Here is a 22131-nt window from a genome sequence, read left to right as displayed (position 1 = left end):
TGAAAGTGGGTCGTAGGCACTAGAAGCAAGTTTAAATGGGGCAAGGGTACTAACTGGCATTATGAGTGGTTTTGACATTTACATAAGAATTAGTGATACATCATTTGAAAAAAACTACACCTATATAACCTAGTCACACCAAGAAACAGAGATAAAAATAACTAAATCAGATCATTCATTTAGTCTATTAAAAGAACGTGCCTTGACAAATAGCATTTATTCCAGGATTCCAAGGCATCTTGATGGACGGAATATCCAGTAACATATTTCTTCATTACTTCCTGAGAAAAAGCCAAGATTATAAGTATTTTATCCCAATACATAGAGAGGAAACTGGGGATTAAACTGGTAGTTTGGACCAAAGTAGATAATTAATAGATGCATTTGATCTCAAACTTGCTGACTTATTTCAAAGGGAGTGTCATTGGCCTCGCTACTTGTCTCTGGATTTTTCAGCTTAACCACCATCTGGTACCATGTACCTGTCCCTGCACACACACACACACACACACACACACACACACACACACACACACACACACACACACACACACACACACACACACACACTCACACACACGCCATGGAGGCAAAAGCAAGTATATGTAAGTAATGTAGAGACAAACTAGACAATATGATCCTTATAAGAAAATTGTAATTGAGACCAAAGAATAGCTCACTTCCATCAAGAACCTACTGCTTGCTGCAGATGAGCACCCTCGGTCAAGGTGGCTGCGCATTCCAGAGTTCTTTGATAATATTTTGTACTCCCCTCATAACAGAAATTTCACTAGGTATTGACAGACTGAGCTAGAAAAAGAAGAAAGGAACTCCTGTTGATCTAAACTCTTGATCTAACCCATTTTATGCCAAACGAACCGGGTCATTGCTTCCTCTGTTCACCTCTCCTTTCCTCTGGAAAGAACACTCCCCGCTACCTCAATTCTGCAGTGCGCTAGGGTGGGCTCTGGCTGCCAGACACGTGCCTTGGGGCTGGGGGGAGTCCAGAGGTGCAGGAAGAGGGACACAGCCTGAGGATGGAGCCGGTGCCCACAGGGCAGAGCGAGGCCAGCGCCGACAGAGAAGAAGAGGTGAGACAGGTCCTCCAAGGTTTGGGGAATGGCGTTCTCCAGGAGCTGGATCCATCCCCGTGCCTCCAGGCTCCCCAAGCATCTCTCACTTCTGGGAGCTATGGGAGAAACTGCCCAATAAACCCCCTGCAGGTAAGTTTCCGGTAGATTTCTGTCCTTGGTCACCAAGAGTCCTAACAAATACAATGTTTCCAAAACAGTATATGTCAAAAGACTAAAGTTTATTTACTATTTACAAAACTTTTTGACTGAACACATCTTTGTACAGAATGACACATTTTATTGCATAAAATATTTGAAGTAGCTGAAGTTTACAAGCTTATAAGGTATGAAACTGAGAAAATTATTATATTAAATGGTTACATTAAGGTAAACACAGGGACATTGTCTCTAATAGGAAAACACTAGGTACAATGTTACAATGTAACTGAATTTCTTACTGTTGAGTCTGATATCATCACAAACATGAGGTAATAAAATTATTTTTAGGTTGAATCAGTGCTACAGTGCTATATATGCTATATATATGTATAACATATATTACATTAGGAGTCTGCGTAGTCATGAAAATTCATAGACAATAAAGACCGCAGCCTGAGAAATCAATGTTCTTCATAAATTTTTGCAGATGATTTCAATCTGATTCATCACTGCTGAAGTAAGAGCTGTCACAATATTCAGCTGTATAAAGGAACTTATGGATAACTGGGTTCATCTTCGGTATCCAGTGTCGGGGAACCAGATATGTTGAGAGATTAAATAAATCTACAAACACCTTGTACCTGTCACTGGAGAAGCACATATATACAGATGTTTTAGACTTATTGACATGAAAGATTTTTAAATTTCTCAAATAATGATATTTTGCCGTAAATAATTAGTATTCATTAGTATATGTTCCATGTTGTGTATATCAAAGAGTATTAGTATTAAGATTGCTTCCTTTTTATTCCACATCCAAGGTTCATGCCCATAAAACCATATTACGTGTTTCGGTGATCCGGACCAGGCTGGTCCACATTAAAACCTAGAGCTTTATTATTGTCATGCTACCTTCATAGATAAGGGTGTGTCCTAGTTTCTGACTTTTAAAGGACAGGATGCAAAATTATAAATTGAAAGCACACAGAATTCCTAGTTGTTCATCAGAAAATATTTCCCACCCATTAAGTTGTTGCCGGATAAGTGACATGAGTGCATTAATAAATTGAAATGCCATCTTAGATTTATAATAAATATCTATGAGAGTGATTTTCACATTTAAAATTGCCATGTGTTTGTTAGTCAACTATTTTAACTTGCAGTTTTATAGCAGAAGAGCATTTGTCTTTGCAGTCAAATTTGGGTTCAAATTTTGCTCTTTCATTTGCTACTCATGTGACCCTGGGCAAGTTGTCTAAAGCTCAGTGTTTTGGTTTCTAACTCTGTAAGATAAAAACTACAATCCCGTCCTCTAACCAGGCCTTTGTGAAGATTTAATGAGAAAATGACACACCAGGAAGGCTGTTTGTGTTCACTGTTCCCACCACCCCTGATGGCTGTGCTCGTTTCGTACAATCATTTACAGTTTCATGCTGCTTACAGAATTTACTCCCAGGAAAAGAGAAAATGTGTAATGACTGTGAAAATTCAAACCAATAACTTTTGTGACTCATTCAGCCTAGCGTTTATTCCCGGGGAAACTGAACATCTCTACAAATGATGAAAATAGAAACACTGTGTTTTATAACTTAGTCCATCAGGTAGTAAGACTAGGGATGAAAATAGTGAATTATAAGGAATTTTGGAGTCACTTTGCTGTACAGCAGAAATTAACACAACATTGGAAATCAACTATACTGCAATAAAATTTTAAAAAAAGAATTTTGGAGACTAAATCTAATTTATTCTTGATTCTCCTTTCCCACGGGGCTCTGTAAGTTTCCCAGTTTTCAGATGTGTCTGTCTATCTGTATATCCATCTGTCTATAATACTGTGAATACTAAATAAAGTAAGAACATGAATGTCCTAGAAATCTCTCTAGCATGTTTGAAGTGCTCAGTAAATGTTGCTTTCTTTCCTTGTAAACAATATAAAAAGGCAGTCTCCGGAGCACATGGGAGTAGTTTTTATCCTATACAAGAGAGTCATCTCGGCAAACAAGAACCTATTTTCAGCTGTGTCATTCATCTGGCCAGGAGGACTTTGGCGGAATCAATGATACCCATTTTAGTCTAGCCCAGACCTGAGCCAGAATAAGTTGAAAACGCTTCTTGGGTTACCTGGTTCCTGCCCTCCCAGGTCATGCAGACATCGGTACCCCGCCCCCTCGCATCCCAGGATGCAGTGATGAATTTCCAGAACTAAGGATGTTTGCAGTGACCTCCGAAGGCTCCCACAGGAGTCCCTTAATCTAAGGATACATGGGTTGCCGGCAGTCCAGACAGGAGGGAGTATAAGTGACTTTTCCTAGATAAGGCGCTTCTCCGTGGGGAAAAAGGCGATGGTGGGTCCCCGAGATGAGGAGGGATGCCCGGCTTACCTCACTGTGGAGCGCAGGTACTGGTACCCCGAGGACCCGCCGGTGCCCGCCTTGCTGCCCAGCATCCTGTGCACCACGCACACATGGTTGTCTAGACAGACACACACGTTAGCTCCACGTGCGCCAAGGACAAGGGGTCGGTAACGATTATCACCTCCCCTTATCCCTCAGCCGTGTGGAAGGCTCAGGTGTGAGCGGATGAGGGTGCGGGGCGGTTGCCCGGCGCCCTGCCTGGTCCAGGCTGCGCGGGGCGTCCGTCCATCCTTACGCACGCTCAGCCCTCGGACGCCGTGGGCGGAGCCCCTGCGACTTACATGAGCCCTAGCTACTCGTGTCGTCATGGGGCCCTTCCTCCATGAACTCGAACTATTGAAATTATATTTTCAAGTTGTACTGACGCCAAGAGGAGTGCATGGCTATTACAAGCGAAATCTGCTTCGACCCTAAGCCTGCTTGTTTCTTCTGTTTATCAAACACAGCGTCTTCCTGGGCCCACAGAGGAGCCGTGAGCCCTGGGCACTGCGCCTGCCGCGCCCTGGATGGGTCGGCCCTGAGAGCCGCTGCTCGGCTGCTTTTATGACGGAGCCCCACCCCGACCCACAGCTATGGGGGAGGGGAGGGTGCCAGGGAGGGAGCAGCTCTGGGGGGTCCGGGGGGACTTACATCTCCACTTGGTCATGAGCGAGTCCATGTCCATGAGGGAGGTCAGCAGCTGGAAAGGGACCTGGAACCTGGGCTCTTCCCTGGGGCAGAAAAAGAATAATAATAATAGTAAATAATAGTAATAATAAGTGTTCAGGCAAGTCCAGTGTGTCAGGAAGAACACACATTCTACCATCTGTTGGGCCTGAAACAAACATCCCCTTTGCCTCTTAGGAGCTGTGACAGCTCTGATCTCTCTCCCAGGCTTAGTTTCCTCATCTCATAAAAGGGCTTAACACCACTCATGTTGCAGCATGTGTGTAAGAGTCTAGAACATTCCTCGATAGATGTGAAGTGACCCGCCAGAGTCGCACCTCACACCCGTTCTCATTAAAGGCAGACACGGACACCATCTTGGATTTTCTAGCCAATAACAGTCAGAAACTTCTTCCAGGCAAAGATGTTAAAATGTGAAAACAAAGACTGCTTGTTACAGCTCCCTCTGATATATGTTTCCTTTTTCATCTAATCCCCCAGCTCTTTCAGTGCATTTTCTGCCGAGGATACATAAGCCTGAATAGCGTATGCTTACTAACATTTGAGGAAAACAGAAGGGTTTTTTATGCTGCCATTCTGAAAAATAGATGGGACAGGATTAAAAAATAAACCCAAGTAAGTAAGACATGCAGTAAACACAGATTTTTTAATTTTTTTTTGCATTTTACTAGTGTGCTATCTGTTGCTCTGACACATTTAATCTATGAAACACAAAGATGGGCCGTTCACCCACGTGGCTAGGAGGACAGGACGTGGATGCCCCAGACACTGTGGATGGTGAAGACAGACGTGAAATTGCTGAACAAGCAGAACAACAGTTTATAAGGTGTTTTCACTTCATTGTTTTCATCTTACAAAACAGGAATAACAACATCATTAAGTGACAGAACCCATTTCGTGGCTGAGTTTCTGAGACAGATTAAACTTTGTGTCCTTAGGACACTTAATGGACATAACACTCTGCAGAATTTAATGAAAAGGATATTGATTAATTTGTGTGTGTTTTTATGTTTTTTTACCCACCACAGGTATAAAATTGGACTCTTACTATTTAAAATAAAGAAAAACCTCATGAAACTTCACGATTATTTTCTAAGCTTCCCCCCCGCCAAATCTAAATGATTTTTTTAAAACTATGATTGCAATGTATAAGCTTTATACTGGATTTATTATCTGTATCTACTCCTCCATTTTTACTTCTAATTCACCTCTTTTGAGAATTCCCTGGCGGTCCAGTGGTTAGGACTCAGTGCTTTCACTACCAGGGGTACAGGTTCCATCCCTGGTTGGGGAACTAAGATCCCACAAGCCGTGCGGCACAGCCAAAGAAAACCAAAAATAAATAACTAAAACAATCATGCTGTATGCCTTAACTCTCCTCTTTTGATTTGCTTTTACCTGTAAAAGTATATCATCAAGGCCCCCTGAAGTGCTTTGTATGATAGCCGTCTCTCTCCTGCAAGACACATAGCAAGTTTTAATTTAATAGGTAATTTAAGGCGCTCATGTTCACTTGGCAGTCATCACCTTAAATAACTGTGTCACATGTCTTTAGAAAAGAATGTGAATGTTCGTTTAAATATTTTATCCCTTAGCTTGAATTTGGAAAACTATCATTTAAAACATTATTTTAATATTAGATTTTAAAAGACAAATTTAAAAAAAAATATATATATATATATATATATATATATACACATACTTTAAATTCTCAAAACCTTTAAATAGGCAGGGTTAGAAATCAAGCAATAAACAGCCACATACAAAAGGACTTGACCTTTTTTCTTTTCCTAAATACTAAGTTCCTGTATCATTTATGAACACTTTATTGGAAATACTTCAAATAAATTATAGAATTATAAAATAAGGTTTATTAAATATATTTTAAGTCACTTAAAAAAAAAGAGAAACCTGGTATAGAAAATACTTAACTTCCACAACAAATGAAAAATTCCTTGTGCCTATGAGTGGAAATATCAGTGTGCATTTCTTCCCCCCAAGTAAGGTTTGACTTTTTGATCTCATGGTCTTACATTCCAGGGGAAGGATCCTCGGAATAGAAATGCCTACCTTTACTAAGGAGATGCTCATGGCGTTTCTCATCAAATAAGGAGAGTAACACCTCTTTCTGCTTCTGAAATTCAGCCTTTTGTTCCTCCTTTTCCTCTGACTCTTCCTTGGCCTTTGGGGGAAATACTGCATTAATATTCCCAAGAGAGAAGAGATTCTTATTTTAGAAAACATTGCTTGTGAGAAAAAACTAGCTGGGTGCAGAAAGGGTGTACTTAGGATATGTACTATATCATCTAATACTGCAGCTTGGAAATTACGGCTTATGAGACAGGACCTTCCTCATACCACTGGTTCTATACTTTTGTTTAAGTTTAAATGATTTGTTAAATCCAAATACTCTCTTCATAAATATCAAGAAAACTGGACTCAGATGGGCAAAGCTGGAGGTAACTACAAGTGGTCAATGATGGTCTAATTTTAGACAGCAATTATTTAATACAGGCAGTAAAGTAATTCCACTTAGGAAAAATTAAGAATTCCTAGTCAGAGATACTACTAATTCTACTGAAATTCTATCTTCAGTGCAGTATTCTAGAAATACAATTCCGTAGATAGTTTCCACTGTTGTATATTTTTTTATTTGACATCTATTGATTTGTTTAAGGAAATTCTTATTTTCCTGCTTACAACACATGTGCTACTTACAACTCAATTACTTGGGCTGGAGCAAAAATCCGTTTCCCCAATTGTCTTCAATTCATCAGAACAACCACACTGTGTGGTAAGAATGTGTGTGCACACTATAGCCAATTGATTATTGATTTATTCAGTAAATAAGGCTAATGTGATAGAGATAAAAATCATGAGCAAAATTGAGTCCCTTGATCTCTATCTGGTGGGACTGAAACACTGAAAACTTAAGTTAAATTACAACCATAGGCAGTGGTGTAAAGGAACAGTGTTGTCCATAATAACTTATAGTAGCAGAGAGGTTGGGTAAGAACATCCCACAGAAGTTGTCCTTGAACCAAGACATTCAAATTATAGGGGTCCCAGAAGAAGAAGAGAAAAAGAAAGGGACTGAGGAAATATCTGAAGAGATTATAGCTAAAAACTTCCCTAATATGGGAAAGGAAATAGTCAATCAAGTCCAGGAAGCACAGAGAGTCCCATACAGGATAAATCCAAGGAGAAACACGCCAAGACACATATTAATCAAACTATCAAAAATTAAATACAAAAAAAGTATTAAAAGCAGCAGGGAAAAGCAACAAATAACATACAAGGGAATCCCCGTAATGTTAACAGCTGATCTTTCAACAGAAACTCTGCAAGCCAGAAGGGTGCGGCAGGACATCTTTAAAGTGATGAAAGGGAAAAATCTACAACCAAGATTACTCTACCCAGCAAGGATCCCTCATTCAGATTTGATGGAGAAATTAAAACCTTTACAGACAAGCAAAAGCTAAGAGAATTCAGCACCACCAAACCAGCTTTACAACAAATGCTAAAGGAATTTCTCTAGGCAGGAAACACAAGAGAAGGAAAAGACCTACAAAAACAAACCCAAAACCATTAAGAAAATGGTAATAGGAAAATACATATTGATAATTATCTTAAATGTAAATGGATTAAATGCTTCAACCAAAAGACATAGATTGGCTGAATAGATACAGAAACAAGACCCATATATATGCTGTCTACAAGAAACCCACTTCAGACATAGGGACACATACAGACTGAAAGTGAGGTGATGGAAAATGATATTCTATGCAAATGGAAATCAAAAGAAAGCTGGAGTAGCAATTCTCATATCATACAAAATAGACTTTAAAATAAAGACAATTACAAGAGACAAAGAAGGCCACTACATAATGATCAAGGGATCAATCCAAGAAGAAGATAGAACAATTGTAAATATTTATGCACCCAACATAGGAGCACCTCAACACATAAGGCAAATGCTAACAGCCATAAAAGGGGAAATCAACAGCAACACAACCATAGTAGGGGACTTTAACACCCCACTTTCACCAATGGACAGATCATCCAAAATGAAAATAAATAAGGAAACACAAGCTTTAAATGACATGTTAAACAACCTGGACTTAATTGGTATTTATAGGACATTCCATCCAAAAACAACAGAATACACTTTCTTCTCAAGTGCTCATGGAACATTCTCCAGGATAGATCATATCTTGGGTCACAAATCAAGCCTTGGTAAATTTAAGAAAATTGAAATCATATCAAGTATCTTTTCCGACCACAACGCTATGAGATTAGATATCAATTACAGGAAAAAAAATACAAACACATGGAGGCTAAACAATACACTACTAAATAACCAAAAGATCACTGAGGAAATCAAAAAATACCTAGAAACAAATGACAATGAAAACACAATGACCCAAAACCTATGGGATGCACCAAAAGCAGTTCTAATTTTGTTGTGGTCATCCATTTACAGTGCTTGGTGTCAGTTTATTTATCTCTTGTAAAAATAAAATACAGTGTGTGTGTGTGAAAAAAAAAGTAGTTCTAAGAGGCAAGGTTATAGCAATACAATCTTACCTCAAGAAACAAGAAACATCTCAAGTAAACAACCTAACCTTATCCTAAAGCAACTAGAGAAAGAAGAACAAAACAAACCCAAAGGTAGCAGAAGGAAAGAAATCATAAAGATCAGATCAGAAATAAATGAAAAAGAAATGAAGGAAATGATAGCAAAGATCAATAAAACTAAAAGCTGGCTCTTTGAGAAGATAAACAAAATTGATAAACCATTAGCCAGACTCATCAAGAAAAAAAGGGAGAAGACTCAAATAAATAGAGTTAGAAATGTAAAAGGAGAAGTAACAACTGACACTGAAGAAAATACAAAGGATCATCAGAAAAGACACAAGCAAGTATATGCCAATAAAACGGACAATTTCTGGAAGAAATGGACAAACTCTTAGAAAACCACAACCTTCCGAAATTGAACCAGGAACAAATAGAAAATATAAACAGACAAATCACAAGCACTGAAATTGAAACTGTGATTAAAAATCTCCCAACAAACAAAAGTCCAGGACCAGATGGCTTCACAGGCAAATTCTATCAAATATTTCAAGAAGAGCTAACACCTATCCCTCTCAAACTCTTCCAAAATATAGCAAAGGGAGGAACACTCCCACACTCATTCTACAAGGCCACCATCAACCTGATACCAAAACAAGACAAAGATGTCCCCAAAAAAGAAAACTACAGGTCAATATCACTGATGAACATAGATGCAAAAATCGTCAACAAAATACTAGCAAACAAATCCAACAGCACATAAAAGGATCATACACCATGACCAGGTAGGGTTTATCCTAGGAATGCAAGGATTCTTCAATATACACAAATTAATCCATGTGATATATATTAACAAATTGAAGGAGAAAAACCATATGATCATCTCAATAGATGCAGAAAAAGCTTTTGACAAAATTCAACACCCATTTATGATAAAAACCCTCCAGAAAGCAGGCATAGAGGGAACTTACCTCCTCATAATAAAGACTATATATGAGAAACCCACAGCCAACATCATTCTCAATGGTGAAAAACTGAAACCATTTCCACTAACATCAGGAATAAGACAAAGTTGCCCACTCCCACCCCTATTATTCAACATAGTTTTGGAAGTTGTAGCCACACCAATCAGAGAAGAAAAAGAAATAAAAGGAATCCATATTGGGAAATAAGAAGTAAAACTTCTTCACTGTTCGCAGTGACATGATACTATATATAAAGAATCCTAAAGATGCTATCAGAAAACTACCAGAGCTAATCAATGTATTTGGTAAAGTAGCAGGATACAAAATTAACGCACAGAAATCTCTTGCATTCCTATACACTAATGATGAAAAATCTGAAAGAGAAATTAAGAAAATACTCCCATTTACTATTGCAACAAAAAGAACAAAATACCTAGGAATAAACCTACCTAAGGAGACAAAAGACCTGTATGCAGAAAACTATAAGACACTGACGAAAGAAATTAAAGATGATACCGACAGATGGTGAAATATACCATGTTCTTGGATTGGAAGAATCAACATTGTGAAAATGACTATACTACCCAAAGCAATCTACAGATTCAATGCAATCCCTATCAAACTACAAATGGCATTTTTCACAGAACTATAACAAAAACTTTCACAATTTGGATGGAAACACACAAGACCCCAAATAGCCAAAGCAATCTTGAGAAAGAAAAATCGAGCTGGAGGAATCAGGCTCCTAGACTTCAGACTATACTACAAAGCTACAGTCATCAAGACAGTATGATACTGGCACAAAAACAAAAATATAGATCAATGGATCAGGATAGAAATCCCAGAGATAAACCCACGTACATATGGTCACTTTATCTTTGATAAAGGAGGCAAGAATATACAATGGAGAAAAGACAGCCTCTTCAACAAGTGGTGTTGGGAAAACTGGACAGCTACCTGTAAAAGAATGATATTAGAGCACTCCCTAACACCATACACAAAAATAAACTCCAAATGGATTAGAGACCCAAATGTAAAGCCAGACACTTTAAAACTCTTAGAGGAAAACACAGGCAGAACACTCTATGACATAAATCACAGCAAGATCCTTTTTAACCCACCTCCTAGAGAAATGGAAATAAAAACAAAAATAAACAAATGAGACCTAATGAAACTTAAAAGCTTTTGCACAGCAAAGGAAACCATAAACAAGACGAAAAGACAACCCTCAGAATGGGAGAAAATATTTGCAAATGAAGCAATCGGCAAAGGATTAATCTCCAAAATATACAAGCAGCTCATGCAGCTCAATATCAAAAAAAAAAAAAAAAAATCCAAAAATGAGCAGAAGACCTAAATATACATTTCTCCAAAGAAGATATATGGATTGCCAACAAACACATGAAAGGATGCTCAACATCATTAATCATTAGAGAAATGTAAATCAAAACCACAATGAGGTATCAACCTCACACCAGTCAAGTGGCCATCATCGAAAATCTACAAACAATAAATGCTGGAGAGGGTGTGGAGAAAAGGGAACCCTCTTGCACTGTTGGTGGGAATGTAAATTGATACAACCACTATGGAGAATAGTATGGAGGTTCCTTAAAAAGCTGAAAATAGAATTACCATATGTCCCAGCAATCCCACTACTGGGCATATACCCTGAAAAAACCATAATTCAAAAAGAGTCTTGTACCACAATGTTCATTGCAGCACTGTTTACAATAGCCAGGATATGGAAGCAACCTAAGTGTCCATCAAGGGATGAATGGATAAAGATGTGGCACATATGTACAATGGAATATTACTCAGCCATAAAAAGAAACAAACTTGAGTTATTTGTAGTGAGGTGGATGGACCTAGAGTCTGTTATACAGAGTGAAGTAAGTCAGAAAGAGAAAAACAAATACCATATGCTAACCCATAGACATGGACTCTATGAAAAAAATGGTTCTGAGGAACCTAGGGGCAGGACAGGGATAAAGAGGCAGACGTAGAGAAAGGACTTGAGGACACAGGGAGGGGGAAGGGTAAGCTGGGACGAAATGAGAGAGTGGCATGGACATATATACACTACCAAATGTAAAATAGATAGCTAGTGGGAAGCAACTGTGTAGCACAGGGAGGCCAGCTCGGTGCTTTGTGACCACCTAGAGTGGTTTGATAGGGAGGGTGGGAGGGAGACGCAAGAGGGAGGGGATATGGGGACATATGTATACATATAACTGATTCACTTTGTTATACAGCAGAAACTAACACAACAATGTAAAGCAATTATCCTCCAATAAAGATGTTAAAAAAATAAAAAGTAAAAAAGATAAAAAATAAAATAGAATTCGCCTTCCAATGCAGGGCATGTGGGTTCGATTCCTGGTCAGGGAACTAAGATCCCACATGCCGCGGCAACAGCCCGTGCACCACAACTACTGACTGAGCCCATGCACTTTGGAGCCCGCAAGCCACAACTAGAGAGAAGCCCATGCACCTCAAGGAAGATGCCCCACCCTGCAACAAAAGATCCCGCCCCAACTAAGACCTGAAGCAGCCAAATAAATATTTTTTTAAAAAGCAAGAAAAAAAGAAATTTAAGGAGTTAACTAAGCTAAACAGTTGAGGATTACTCGTGTCTTAGCAGATGCTGAAGCAGTGGGTATAAACGAGTTCACTGGTGGAAGAGGACAGAGACGGAATGCAAGGGCTCTGAGCCCTTGTGAAAAGGAGAGAGAGAAACAAGGGCCAGCACACTAGATGAAGACACAATGTTAATACCAAAACCATGGGGGAAAATGTTCAAGAAAGTGTAAGTAGTCATTAGTAGTAAAGCCAGTAGGAAGTGAAGTAAAATGGAGATAAAAGTGGTCATTGGATTTACGTACCAGTGACCATTTGTGAATGACGGTCAGGAAGGCAGACTGAACCGGGGCGAGAATTAGATGGAGAAAAAGAAATAACCATGCTGACTGCTGTTCTAAATACTCTGCGAATATGAACCTCATGTAATGTTCACAGTAATCCTATGAGGTAGATACTCATATTTTCTATTTTGCCAATGAAGGGAGCGAAGCAAAGAGAGGTTAGGTAGCAGGAGGGGTTCAATGGCACAGGGTCACCAAGCAGGGACGGGGGGACTTGACCCATGACTGTGGCATCAGGTCCCTGCTTTAAACACCTCGTGACACAGCCTCTCAAGGTGTAGAATTGAAACAACTCTTTCAAGAAATTTGGTCATGAAGAAAGGATATGGGGCCCATAACGTGAGGGAAATTGAGGAATCTACAATATATATTTTTTTAACTGAGAGAAACTTGACATTGTCTGAGAGCCAATAAGAAGAACTCAGCAGACATATCAGAGTGAAGGGAAGTTATATGGCTTAGTGTATTGGATCACTGGTCCTTTGTGAGCCCACTTCTGTCTAGAACTGGTCATAACATGATATTTTCAATATAAATGAGAAAGGTCTATTAGTCTCATCTATTCAAAGTCTTGCTTACAATCAACTTCTTCATTTAATTTTTATTGCACATCAGTAAAATTAAATCAATCACGTCGTATATTCCAAGCAGATGCATTTGTAAAAGAATATGAGGAAAACGAAAGATTAATAGAAAATGGTTAAAATGAAATTCCCAGTACTTCTCCTGTAGCAAACTTATGTTTACTTATGGCTTCACAAATACCTGAATTCTTGTGAATTCTTCTTCCAGGCCTTTGACAATGTTGTTTTCAAACTTTCTCCAGAAGTTAAATCCATGTGGCTCTAAACCTGGGGTTCTTTCCAGCCATGCCTGAAATAAATATTTTTCAAGTAAATACATTGTAAAATTTAAAATATGTAAAATGCTTTTAACAAACATTTATGAACTTGAAATAGAAAATTTTCATGGTTTTGAGAAACATACATCCTAAGTTTTTTTGTGTGTAAATATTTCTCTTTCCCTTCAATTTCTTCATTTATAAAATAGCAATATTTTATTCTCCTAATCTTAAAAGAAATCACATTAAAGAGATTTACTCTTTATTAAGAAATATATTATTACAGAAATCCCAATTTTTTTCTATAAATCTAGGAACATATCTATATATTCTTTTAATGAGGGCTTCTGGTTTATTCTCAAAATAGTTTATGTCTTAGGAGCTGAAGGAATCATGACATGTATAAGATATGATTTCTTCTAAACGCAGGGACATTGTACACTTAGCAACTTTGAAGTCAACTGACCGCTCAATTATTTTAAGATGCCACAGGATTTTTAATCTAGAAATAAAACCGAATCTGTGCATCTCTGTGGGTTCTCACTTAGCCTATTTTTGGTTTTGAAATTAGCTTTCTGATTCTTTCTCTATCTTTATAAGCCATTAAATAGCATTATCTATAATTTATTAACCTAAATCTACACTTACAATGCCCAGGGGATTAGTGAGCAGAGTATAATTCACTAAAATAAAAATTTAATTTGCAAAGGAAAAGACTTTGTCAAGGAACTCAAGACTATACAATCCTTATTTAATAATTTACTTATGCAAGAACAAATTAATAATTCCTCAAGGTCATTTACAGACCCACAGAGAAGTAAGATATGAAGGGAAAGAATTCTGAAGGATAGAATCTTAGTGACTTAGTTTAATTAAGAAACACAACTTGTGGAACTTCTCAATTATGGAATATTTTAAAGAAATAAAGCTCATTCAATAAATAACCACACCCAATTTAAAAATCAGCTAATCCAATGTTGCTTAGCAGGAATATTTAAAAGGATTGTTATAATAAGATAAGGAGGTTATTAAATATTAACATATCATTGATTATATAAATCTCTCTGAAGTTCTCAAGAGAGCTTTTAATATTTTAATTAGTGGAATTTACCAGCTAAAGTATTTCTATACATTCATTCTTCTCTTATTTACAATGAACGCGACCCAACTTTGATATGAATTTTAAAATCCGGGTGTCGCAGAAGCTCAAGTAACCAGGTGTGCTGAGCTAGGCGTTCCCAGTGGCCTTTGCACACACACCTCCACCAGCTGCAGGAGGGTCCTTTCCTGCTCGGACTTCAGTAGTAGCTCGTTGTCTTCTCCCCTGAAGTTATCACGGTAGTGTCTTCTGTTGTAAGGGACCCTCAAGCTCTGAAGAACCCCTAGCTTGTTTTCTAACAGTCGGAACTGCAGACTCTGGAAGCCTGATGCCGGGGATAAGTACTCTCTGTGAGAACAGGTGGGGTAGGGCAGAAGAGGAGGAAGGAGATTGTTGTCATGGCCAATCGCCGCAAGAGTCTCTTCTGTTGGGAAAGGTGGTCAGTGTGACTCTCCCAGGCATCACCACACACAGACACACAACTGCCTAGCGTTGGACCCAGGACTTGGACTTCACCAAAATCAGGACAACGAGGTCCTAGCCATCATTGTCACTGTCAGTTGATGTTCATATAGTCTGTGAAAGGTCATATGTGTATGTATGTGTGTGTTTATCTATGTGTGTGTATTTACATGTAAATTTATACGTACACATGCAGACACGTACATGCATGTGTGTATACTAAGCTTTCCCTAAGATAAAGACAGATGAACATGGAGCAATATTTTTCATTCAATAGTGCTAAAAGTTTCTTTATATGTATTATTCAAGGGAATTCCCTGGCAGTCCAGCGGTTAGGGCTTGGCGCTTTTTCTGCGGTGGCCCAGGGACAATCTCTGGTGGGGGAAATCCCGCAAGCCATGCGGCCAAAAATATATATATTATTCCATTTCTCTTTAAAGTTCAATTCATTAATCTCACTACCTAGTATTATTATGAGCACTGGTAAGACCCTACAAGTAAAATGAATGGGATGTTGCCTAGCACAAAATAGGGCATCACAAAGTGTGAGTACTCCCACCCCACGTAACTCACATCCTTACAAATTTCCTTCATCTAACTGGTACTAAAACTTCAAGTTGTTAAATATACTACAAAGGAATTCTACCACTTTTCATTTGATCGTCAAATATGTAGAAGACACTGTCTGTTCCATCAGTAAATGCACCTGACGCTCTTAGGAAGATTTCTTCTCAAATTTTGGTTATGAGAAAAGATTTCATAGATAGATAGATAGATATCTTCCTGGATATGTACCTCTAAAATTTATAGTTCAACTGTTCAATAGTCTGTAATAACCTAAATGGGAAAAGAACTTGAAAAAGAATAGATACGTGTCTATGTATAACTGAATCATTTAGCTGTACACCTGAAACTAACACACCTGAGTATAGCTGTTAATCGACTATACTCCAATATAAAATAAAAATTTAAAAGTATTAAAAAATAAAATTTATAGTTTAATCTATAACGTATGCTGACATGTTTCTTTATATATCACTCCTGTTTCTCTTTTATTTTTAGTTTTTAATCATTTAACTTTAGTTATGTGTATTATATCAGCCTTTTTAGCCATTTTGGTAAGTTGTCTAAAATCCTTTGGGGATAAAAATTGGGCACACACGATGAATTGAAATTCACGGATCGTGCTGTGTTCATATGTAAGAGGAAAGGGATGAAGTATTTCCAGTAGCTGGTTAAATGCTTGTGGTGATGATTCCCGAGTGTTCCCAGTGACAAAGTGTCAGCAGGACAGGCTTCTTACATCACACAACACAGCACACACATTCTCTCCAGCCCATCAGAATGGGAGGGTAACCCCTGCGTGTTGACAAAGTCGCGTGCACACCTGAAGTCGTTGAAGTCCAAGGCTGTCATGGTCTCCAGGACGGAAAACTGCTGGACCAAGAGCTTGAGGATCACCCCCACTCGGTGCATTCGGGTCACCACCTTCAGCATGTTCCTCTCATCCCTGACCTGGGGGTTAGGAGATGAACAGAGTCCTCAGGCCTCAGCTCTGGAAGACACTAAATAGAGTGTAAATAACGATGTGTTCCTGTTAATGCCGTCTCTACTCTAAGGAGGGACCTTGGCACTAAAATGTGCCTTAGGTCAACCCTGAACTCATAGCAACTCTGAATTGCGTACAAGGAGCGCCTGCAACCTCAAAATCATTTTTTTCTTTAAAAATAGAAAACTATATGGAAGCAAGTTTTAGGTAAATTCTGGACCACAACTCCCACCGATTCCTTAGCAAATGCCTCTGCTAGTTTTGCTTTAAGGAATAAAGTCCAGGGGAACATGGGGACCCGTGCGTGCAGGTTAAGCAGACCCCTGGGTCCGTGGGCTCCGTCCTGAGGCGGGAGTTGCCGCTGAGACGGATGGGGTTTGCGTTCGAGAAGGGCCCTGTCCGAGGATGGATGTTCTCTCCTCCCAGCCCCCTTGGCGCAGGGGCTCCGAGCTGGGGGACCCAAGGCTGGGTCCTGTGTCCTCCAAGGGCGGAGGAAGGTGTGGGCAGGCTGCGGGCTGGGAGGGAGGCTGCGGGAGCTTCGCGGGGCGCCCCTCTCTGCCCTCCCCCGCATCCCCTCCCACTTTCCCCTCCTCTTTCTCTCCGTCTCCTTTCCTCACCATTGCTCCTGTCTTCCCATGCAGACGTTCAGTAGAAATACAATTCTGGTACCTACTGATGAACGAATCGGCATTAGCTGTCCTGGCAATCCACCGTCGTTCGTCATAACTTTTTTTTAAGGGAAAAATATGGAGTTCTAAGCAAGGGGCTTGAAACTAAAATCGGAAAGGAACCTTGAAGCAAGGTGATGACGAGGCTGGGAAGATGTGACTGAACTCTTCACTACAAACTTTTTTCCCCCGTTAAGTTATAATTCCACCATTTGGTGTTAAACTTTTCCCATTAATAACACTTTCTACTTTCTCCAAGAAAAATATGAAAACAATATTGTGACATGGCAACTCACGTGGCCATGCTGAAAGATCTCGCGAACAGAATCCAGTTCCCAGAGGATCTGCTTAAACCAGAGTTCATAAGCTGTGAGGGGAAAATCATCGTCAGTTGGAAAGTGATGGGAGCATTTTGACCATAGTTATATGAAAGACTCGGTTAACACACTGAAAGAGAAATCAAAATGGAACTTAAAATTCAATGAAGGCCAATATAGCCCCATTTTATGCTACAAACAAATATTAGTGATAAAGTTGTAACAGCCTCCTTTTATTGAGCGCTTGAATATGCCAGGCGTGTTATCCATATGCTTTACCTTATTTTCCAAACGACTTCTCTCAACAAAATATTGTTAATGTCCTTGAGGATACAGCACATAATCTAAATCTAACTTCCCGTGTGGAAGCTGGAGGTGTGTGGAGAAGTGGAAGTGATACTAAACGTCTATAGAGTGAGACCCTAATACACATTAACCTAATGAGTATGACAACGTATTTGTTTCTAGGGACTTGGACTCTATGGGGAGGACAAGCTATGAACAGGATGAAACTCTGTCATACTCATCTATTTCCCACAGTTCCTAGCACAGTGTTTGGCGTAAGATAAATGCTGGGTGATTATTATATAAATAGATGAATTAAACAGCCAGTGTAGTCACTAAAGGAGCGTGGAAACCAATCACCTTAGTGATCGCTAGCGTCTTCTGTTTGGGCACAGGCTGTGCTTCTGTACTAATGAAGGGGATCAAATTGTACCTTTAAATTACATTTAAGGAGACTTTCAGAAATCTGTTTTCCATATGTGGACAAAAAGAGCAAACCAAATGTGTTTTTGGATCAGTTTGTGAGTCACGTTTTCAGGTTTAACTTGGTGTAGCTGGTCCCATGACCCACTGACCACGTGTTCTGATGGAAGGAAAGTCTCCGCATCAGACGATAGGTGCTACCATTCGCTGTGTGTTGACTGTGTGCTCTACCTTGAGCTCAGTGCTTAGTGCACGTTACTCATGTCGTCCTCACAGCAACTCTATGCATGAGAGGAAACAATCATTCTTTCCATTGTATAGGAGGGGAAATGGCGAGAATTACTGGTCAAGAAACCTGACCGAGGTTACACCATCTTTAATGGTAGAGATGGGATTCGAAACAGATTTCTGATTCCCAACGTGTGCTGCCCTGCAGTGATTCCTCCCCTGCTGATTTTGCCTTCGAGCCACTGATAAAAATGGCAACATAAAAAAACAGGAGAAGTAACACATTAGCCCCATTATTTTCCATTTTTAATTCTGTTTAACTCAAAGGAGACGATCATATTAGCCAGTCCGTGAAGAAAACACTCATTTGAGGAAAAGGCACAAAGAATTGATAGGACAAGGAAACATCTAGAAACGCAGCACCGACCCGCATGAGTCGCTGGGCCCTGGTCAGCCAGATGGCAGAATTATGACACCAACAATCTTAGAGGAAATCTAAAGGTTTGGGGGTCACAGACCTCTGAAAGACATGTTTGTGAAATTTTGCACAAAATTTCAAAGAGTTCAGGGACTTCCTCAACTTCCAAAGTCAAGGACTCTACGTTAAAAACCACTACCCAGAAGCAGAAGTATGGAGAGTAGGAACACACATTTTAGACAAAATTCACATTCCTGTTTAGTACCAGCCCTCCGTAGGATATGTAAAGTTACAGTAAATGTGAGGGATCTGTTTCTTGAAAATAGTCTCCTAACGTTCCAGGTGGAAAAAAAGTGACCTCTTAGCTTGCAAATTCTTTGTGAATTCCAAGAGATAGAAAGCCCCCTCGGGTTTAGGGCAGAGTCCTAACTGATCCAACAAGCACCGAGGTAGCAGAAAGAAGACTGTTATAAATCGCGGAAGGAGGTCCTATGAGGACTTACCTGGCAGCGAAGGATTCGCGAGCATACTAACAATGGGGATTTCTTAGTCCTCCCCCATCTTACAGGTAAAAGTGTGGTAACTTTCCTCATTACTGATGGGAAATTCCTATGAATAGCTACTGTCCAACCTTGTGTGCAACTTACCTTGATGAGTTATGATGAAAAGATGCTCATCATGGATTTTATTTCCTTTTATTTCACTTTGAAGTTCCTGCGCATTCAAAACTTTTTCCAACTTTAAACAAAAAAATAGAAACACTGATTTTGTAGAAACTTCCAGTTACAAGATGAATACGTTATGTGGATCTAACGTAGAGCATAGTGATTATAGTTAATGACAATGCATTACATACTAGATCTTAAGTGCTCTCACCGCAAAAAAAAGAAAGGGCTATTATGTGACATGATGCATGTTAATGCTCTGGTGGTAATCACTTTGCCATATATAAGTGTATCAAATCAACGTGCGTGCACCTTAAACTTATGCAATGTTATATGTTAATTATATCTTGATAAAGCTGGAAAAAAGATTACAAAGAAAGACTGATTTTGAAATCGCAAAACTAGATTTTTACCAACTTTAATAGAATACAATACTGAAAAAAGTCCCCCAAATCCCAAATGCTCAGGAACCAATCTACTTTCTTTTAAACAATTAATGTGTCTTCATAAAGAATGAGTTGAATTCATGAGTTTTATTCTTTTCAGAAGAAAGTATATTTGGTAGGAATCTATCGTAACAAATGCTGTTACCCTCACTGAGAAATCATGTCCCTTCCATCTCTTGCCCCATCTCTTGACCCTCATGTCCCTTCCATCTATAAAAGCTTCATAGCTTGCTTAGTCTACTGTGTGTCCGCTGCTCTTTTATTCTCCTAAAGAGTCGATTCTAAGACCTTAACGTTGCCTGTCAGCTCATCCTTAGAAACCCACCAACAAGGGCATCAAGGGCTCTAATCACTTCACGTCTTAAAAATAATCTCCAGGGACTTCCTTGGCAGTCCAGCGGTTAAGAGTCCACGCTTCCACCTCGGGGGCATGGGTTCAATCCCTGGTCGGGGAACTAAGATCCCACATGCCGCGTGGCATGGCCAAAAAAAAAAAAAAAAAGAGATAAAAATAATCTCCAAATGCCTCTTTGTAACATCTTTCTTTCATCTAAACGTACGCCTGCAACATTTCTAGTTTACGATAAAGAATTTAAAAGAGAAAATGTTCTGGCTACATTTGCAGTTATCTAGGCTGGGATTCAGTAACCAGGTCTCAGGTATACAAGTTGTGCAACGCCTGCCAGTTATCTGCGCTTTATCTCATCCCATGTGTCCTCGGCCTGGGTTCTGCTTTCTCTGCTTTCATTGTATTTCTGTCAGGCAGATGAATCTTCACATATGAGTCTCTTGACGTGTTCTAACAAAACTTGAAAAAACATACGTGTGTATGAAAAGAGATATCTTTAGGTCCAGAAAACTATTTGGCGACTGAGAAGACAAACAAACAGACAAACAGAAACCCCAACATGAAAATGTCACCTAGCGCTTAGCAATGAAAGCTCCTCCTTGTGAGGACTCTGCCACTTACTTGCAGGTAGTTCCCATAGATAAGTCCCCCTTTACTGGCTCTATTCACACCCATTTGTGATTTGTCTTCTTCACTGCCTTGTACAGAGAGGTTTTTAAAAGCATATCTGCAGATGAAAAAGTGAGAAGAAAAAAATAGAGCTTGAAAAAGAACAATAACTAATAAAAGGACTGATGAGAATTCCCTTATTGCTAACTTTTCAAAGTAGATTATTAAACAAGGGAAGAAGGATGACAGTGTTCACCCTTGCTTTTGAAATTCCGAAATTAGTGTTCATACTTGACATTCCTAAGAGCTTACCCATACTTAGGATAGAGGTAAATACTCACCCAAAGCTGCTTCCTAAACATGGGCACCCACTCATGGTGAAGACGTGCTGTCACAGGAGCCCTGAGCTTTGCCTCTGGCCGGGTGATGTCTTTGCCCCCCAGATGTTCCACAGCTGCCTTTTATGGACCCTACCCACCCTGCCCAGCCAATCAGCCCCTCTGTGTCTCTTACCAAGGCTCTTGTTTCAGCTGGAACAGAAGCTGAACTTTGGTAAACGTTCGCGTGGATTTGTGTTTGGGACAGTTTGTTTGCTAGAAGTGTGTGTTCTGCCTAACAATATTGGACTTGTCAACTTCTGCTTTCACATCCACAGTAGCAAGGAGCAACTAACTCGGTAAGAGGCAAAGGGAACAACCCAAAGATTTAACTGTTCTGTTCCAAGAGCACATTTTCATAGTGTTTCAGTGTATAAGAGGGTAAGCTTGTACACTGTATGAGAAAAACAAATATTTATTCTCTCAGTCTCACATTTGAATATTCTTACAACTCCTCAGCTACAAACGGACCTCGAATGTCTCTGGGGAAGGAAATTCGTTATGTAACAGACGCAGGATTCATGCTTAAACCCCGTTTCCAGCCCCTCTTCATAGCTCTTCTGGCCTGAATCTCATCTAATGATTAGCAGCAGTTAGGCTGCTGTATTGAATTGGAACTTAA

General features: G+C 39.4%; 1 protein-coding gene across 1 annotated transcript; it reads right to left on the bottom strand.

Moving 5' to 3' along the window:
- Nucleotides 1–1293: 1293 nt before the first annotated feature.
- On the bottom strand, nt 1294–21597 carry TDO2 (tryptophan 2,3-dioxygenase). Its single transcript, XM_060011921.1, has 12 exons — nt 21474–21597; nt 21145–21250; nt 19711–19801; nt 17689–17759; nt 16563–16690; nt 14875–15061; nt 13539–13646; nt 6383–6494; nt 5711–5768; nt 4277–4356; nt 3614–3704; nt 1294–1879 (listed from the first exon to the last, which is right to left on the bottom strand). The coding sequence occupies exons 1-12, from the start codon at nt 21506–21508 to the stop codon at nt 1726–1728; spliced, it is 1221 nt and encodes a 406-aa protein (XP_059867904.1). The 5' UTR covers nt 21509–21597; the 3' UTR covers nt 1294–1725.
- Nucleotides 21598–22131: the final 534 nt, after the last annotated feature.

This window comes from Delphinus delphis, chromosome 5 (assembly GCF_949987515.2).
Source record: "Delphinus delphis chromosome 5, mDelDel1.2, whole genome shotgun sequence".
Lineage (NCBI taxonomy): Eukaryota > Metazoa > Chordata > Mammalia > Artiodactyla > Delphinidae > Delphinus > Delphinus delphis.
This window is presented reverse-complemented; position numbering and strand designations above follow the sequence as displayed.

Excerpts from the sequence above, each read along its gene's own strand:
- TDO2 (XM_060011921.1), bottom strand. The coding sequence starts at position 21,508 with ATGAGTGGGTGCCCATGTTTAGGAAGCAGCTTTGG. Across the intron at positions 17,760-19,710 it reads TTTCATCATAACTCATCAAG|CTTATGAACTCTGGTTTAAG; the intron begins GTAAGTTGCACA and ends TTCCCCTCACAG. Across the intron at positions 3,705-4,276 it reads GCTCATGACCAAGTGGAGAT|ACAACCATGTGTGCGTGGTG; the intron begins GTAAGTCCCCCC and ends GTGTCTGTCTAG.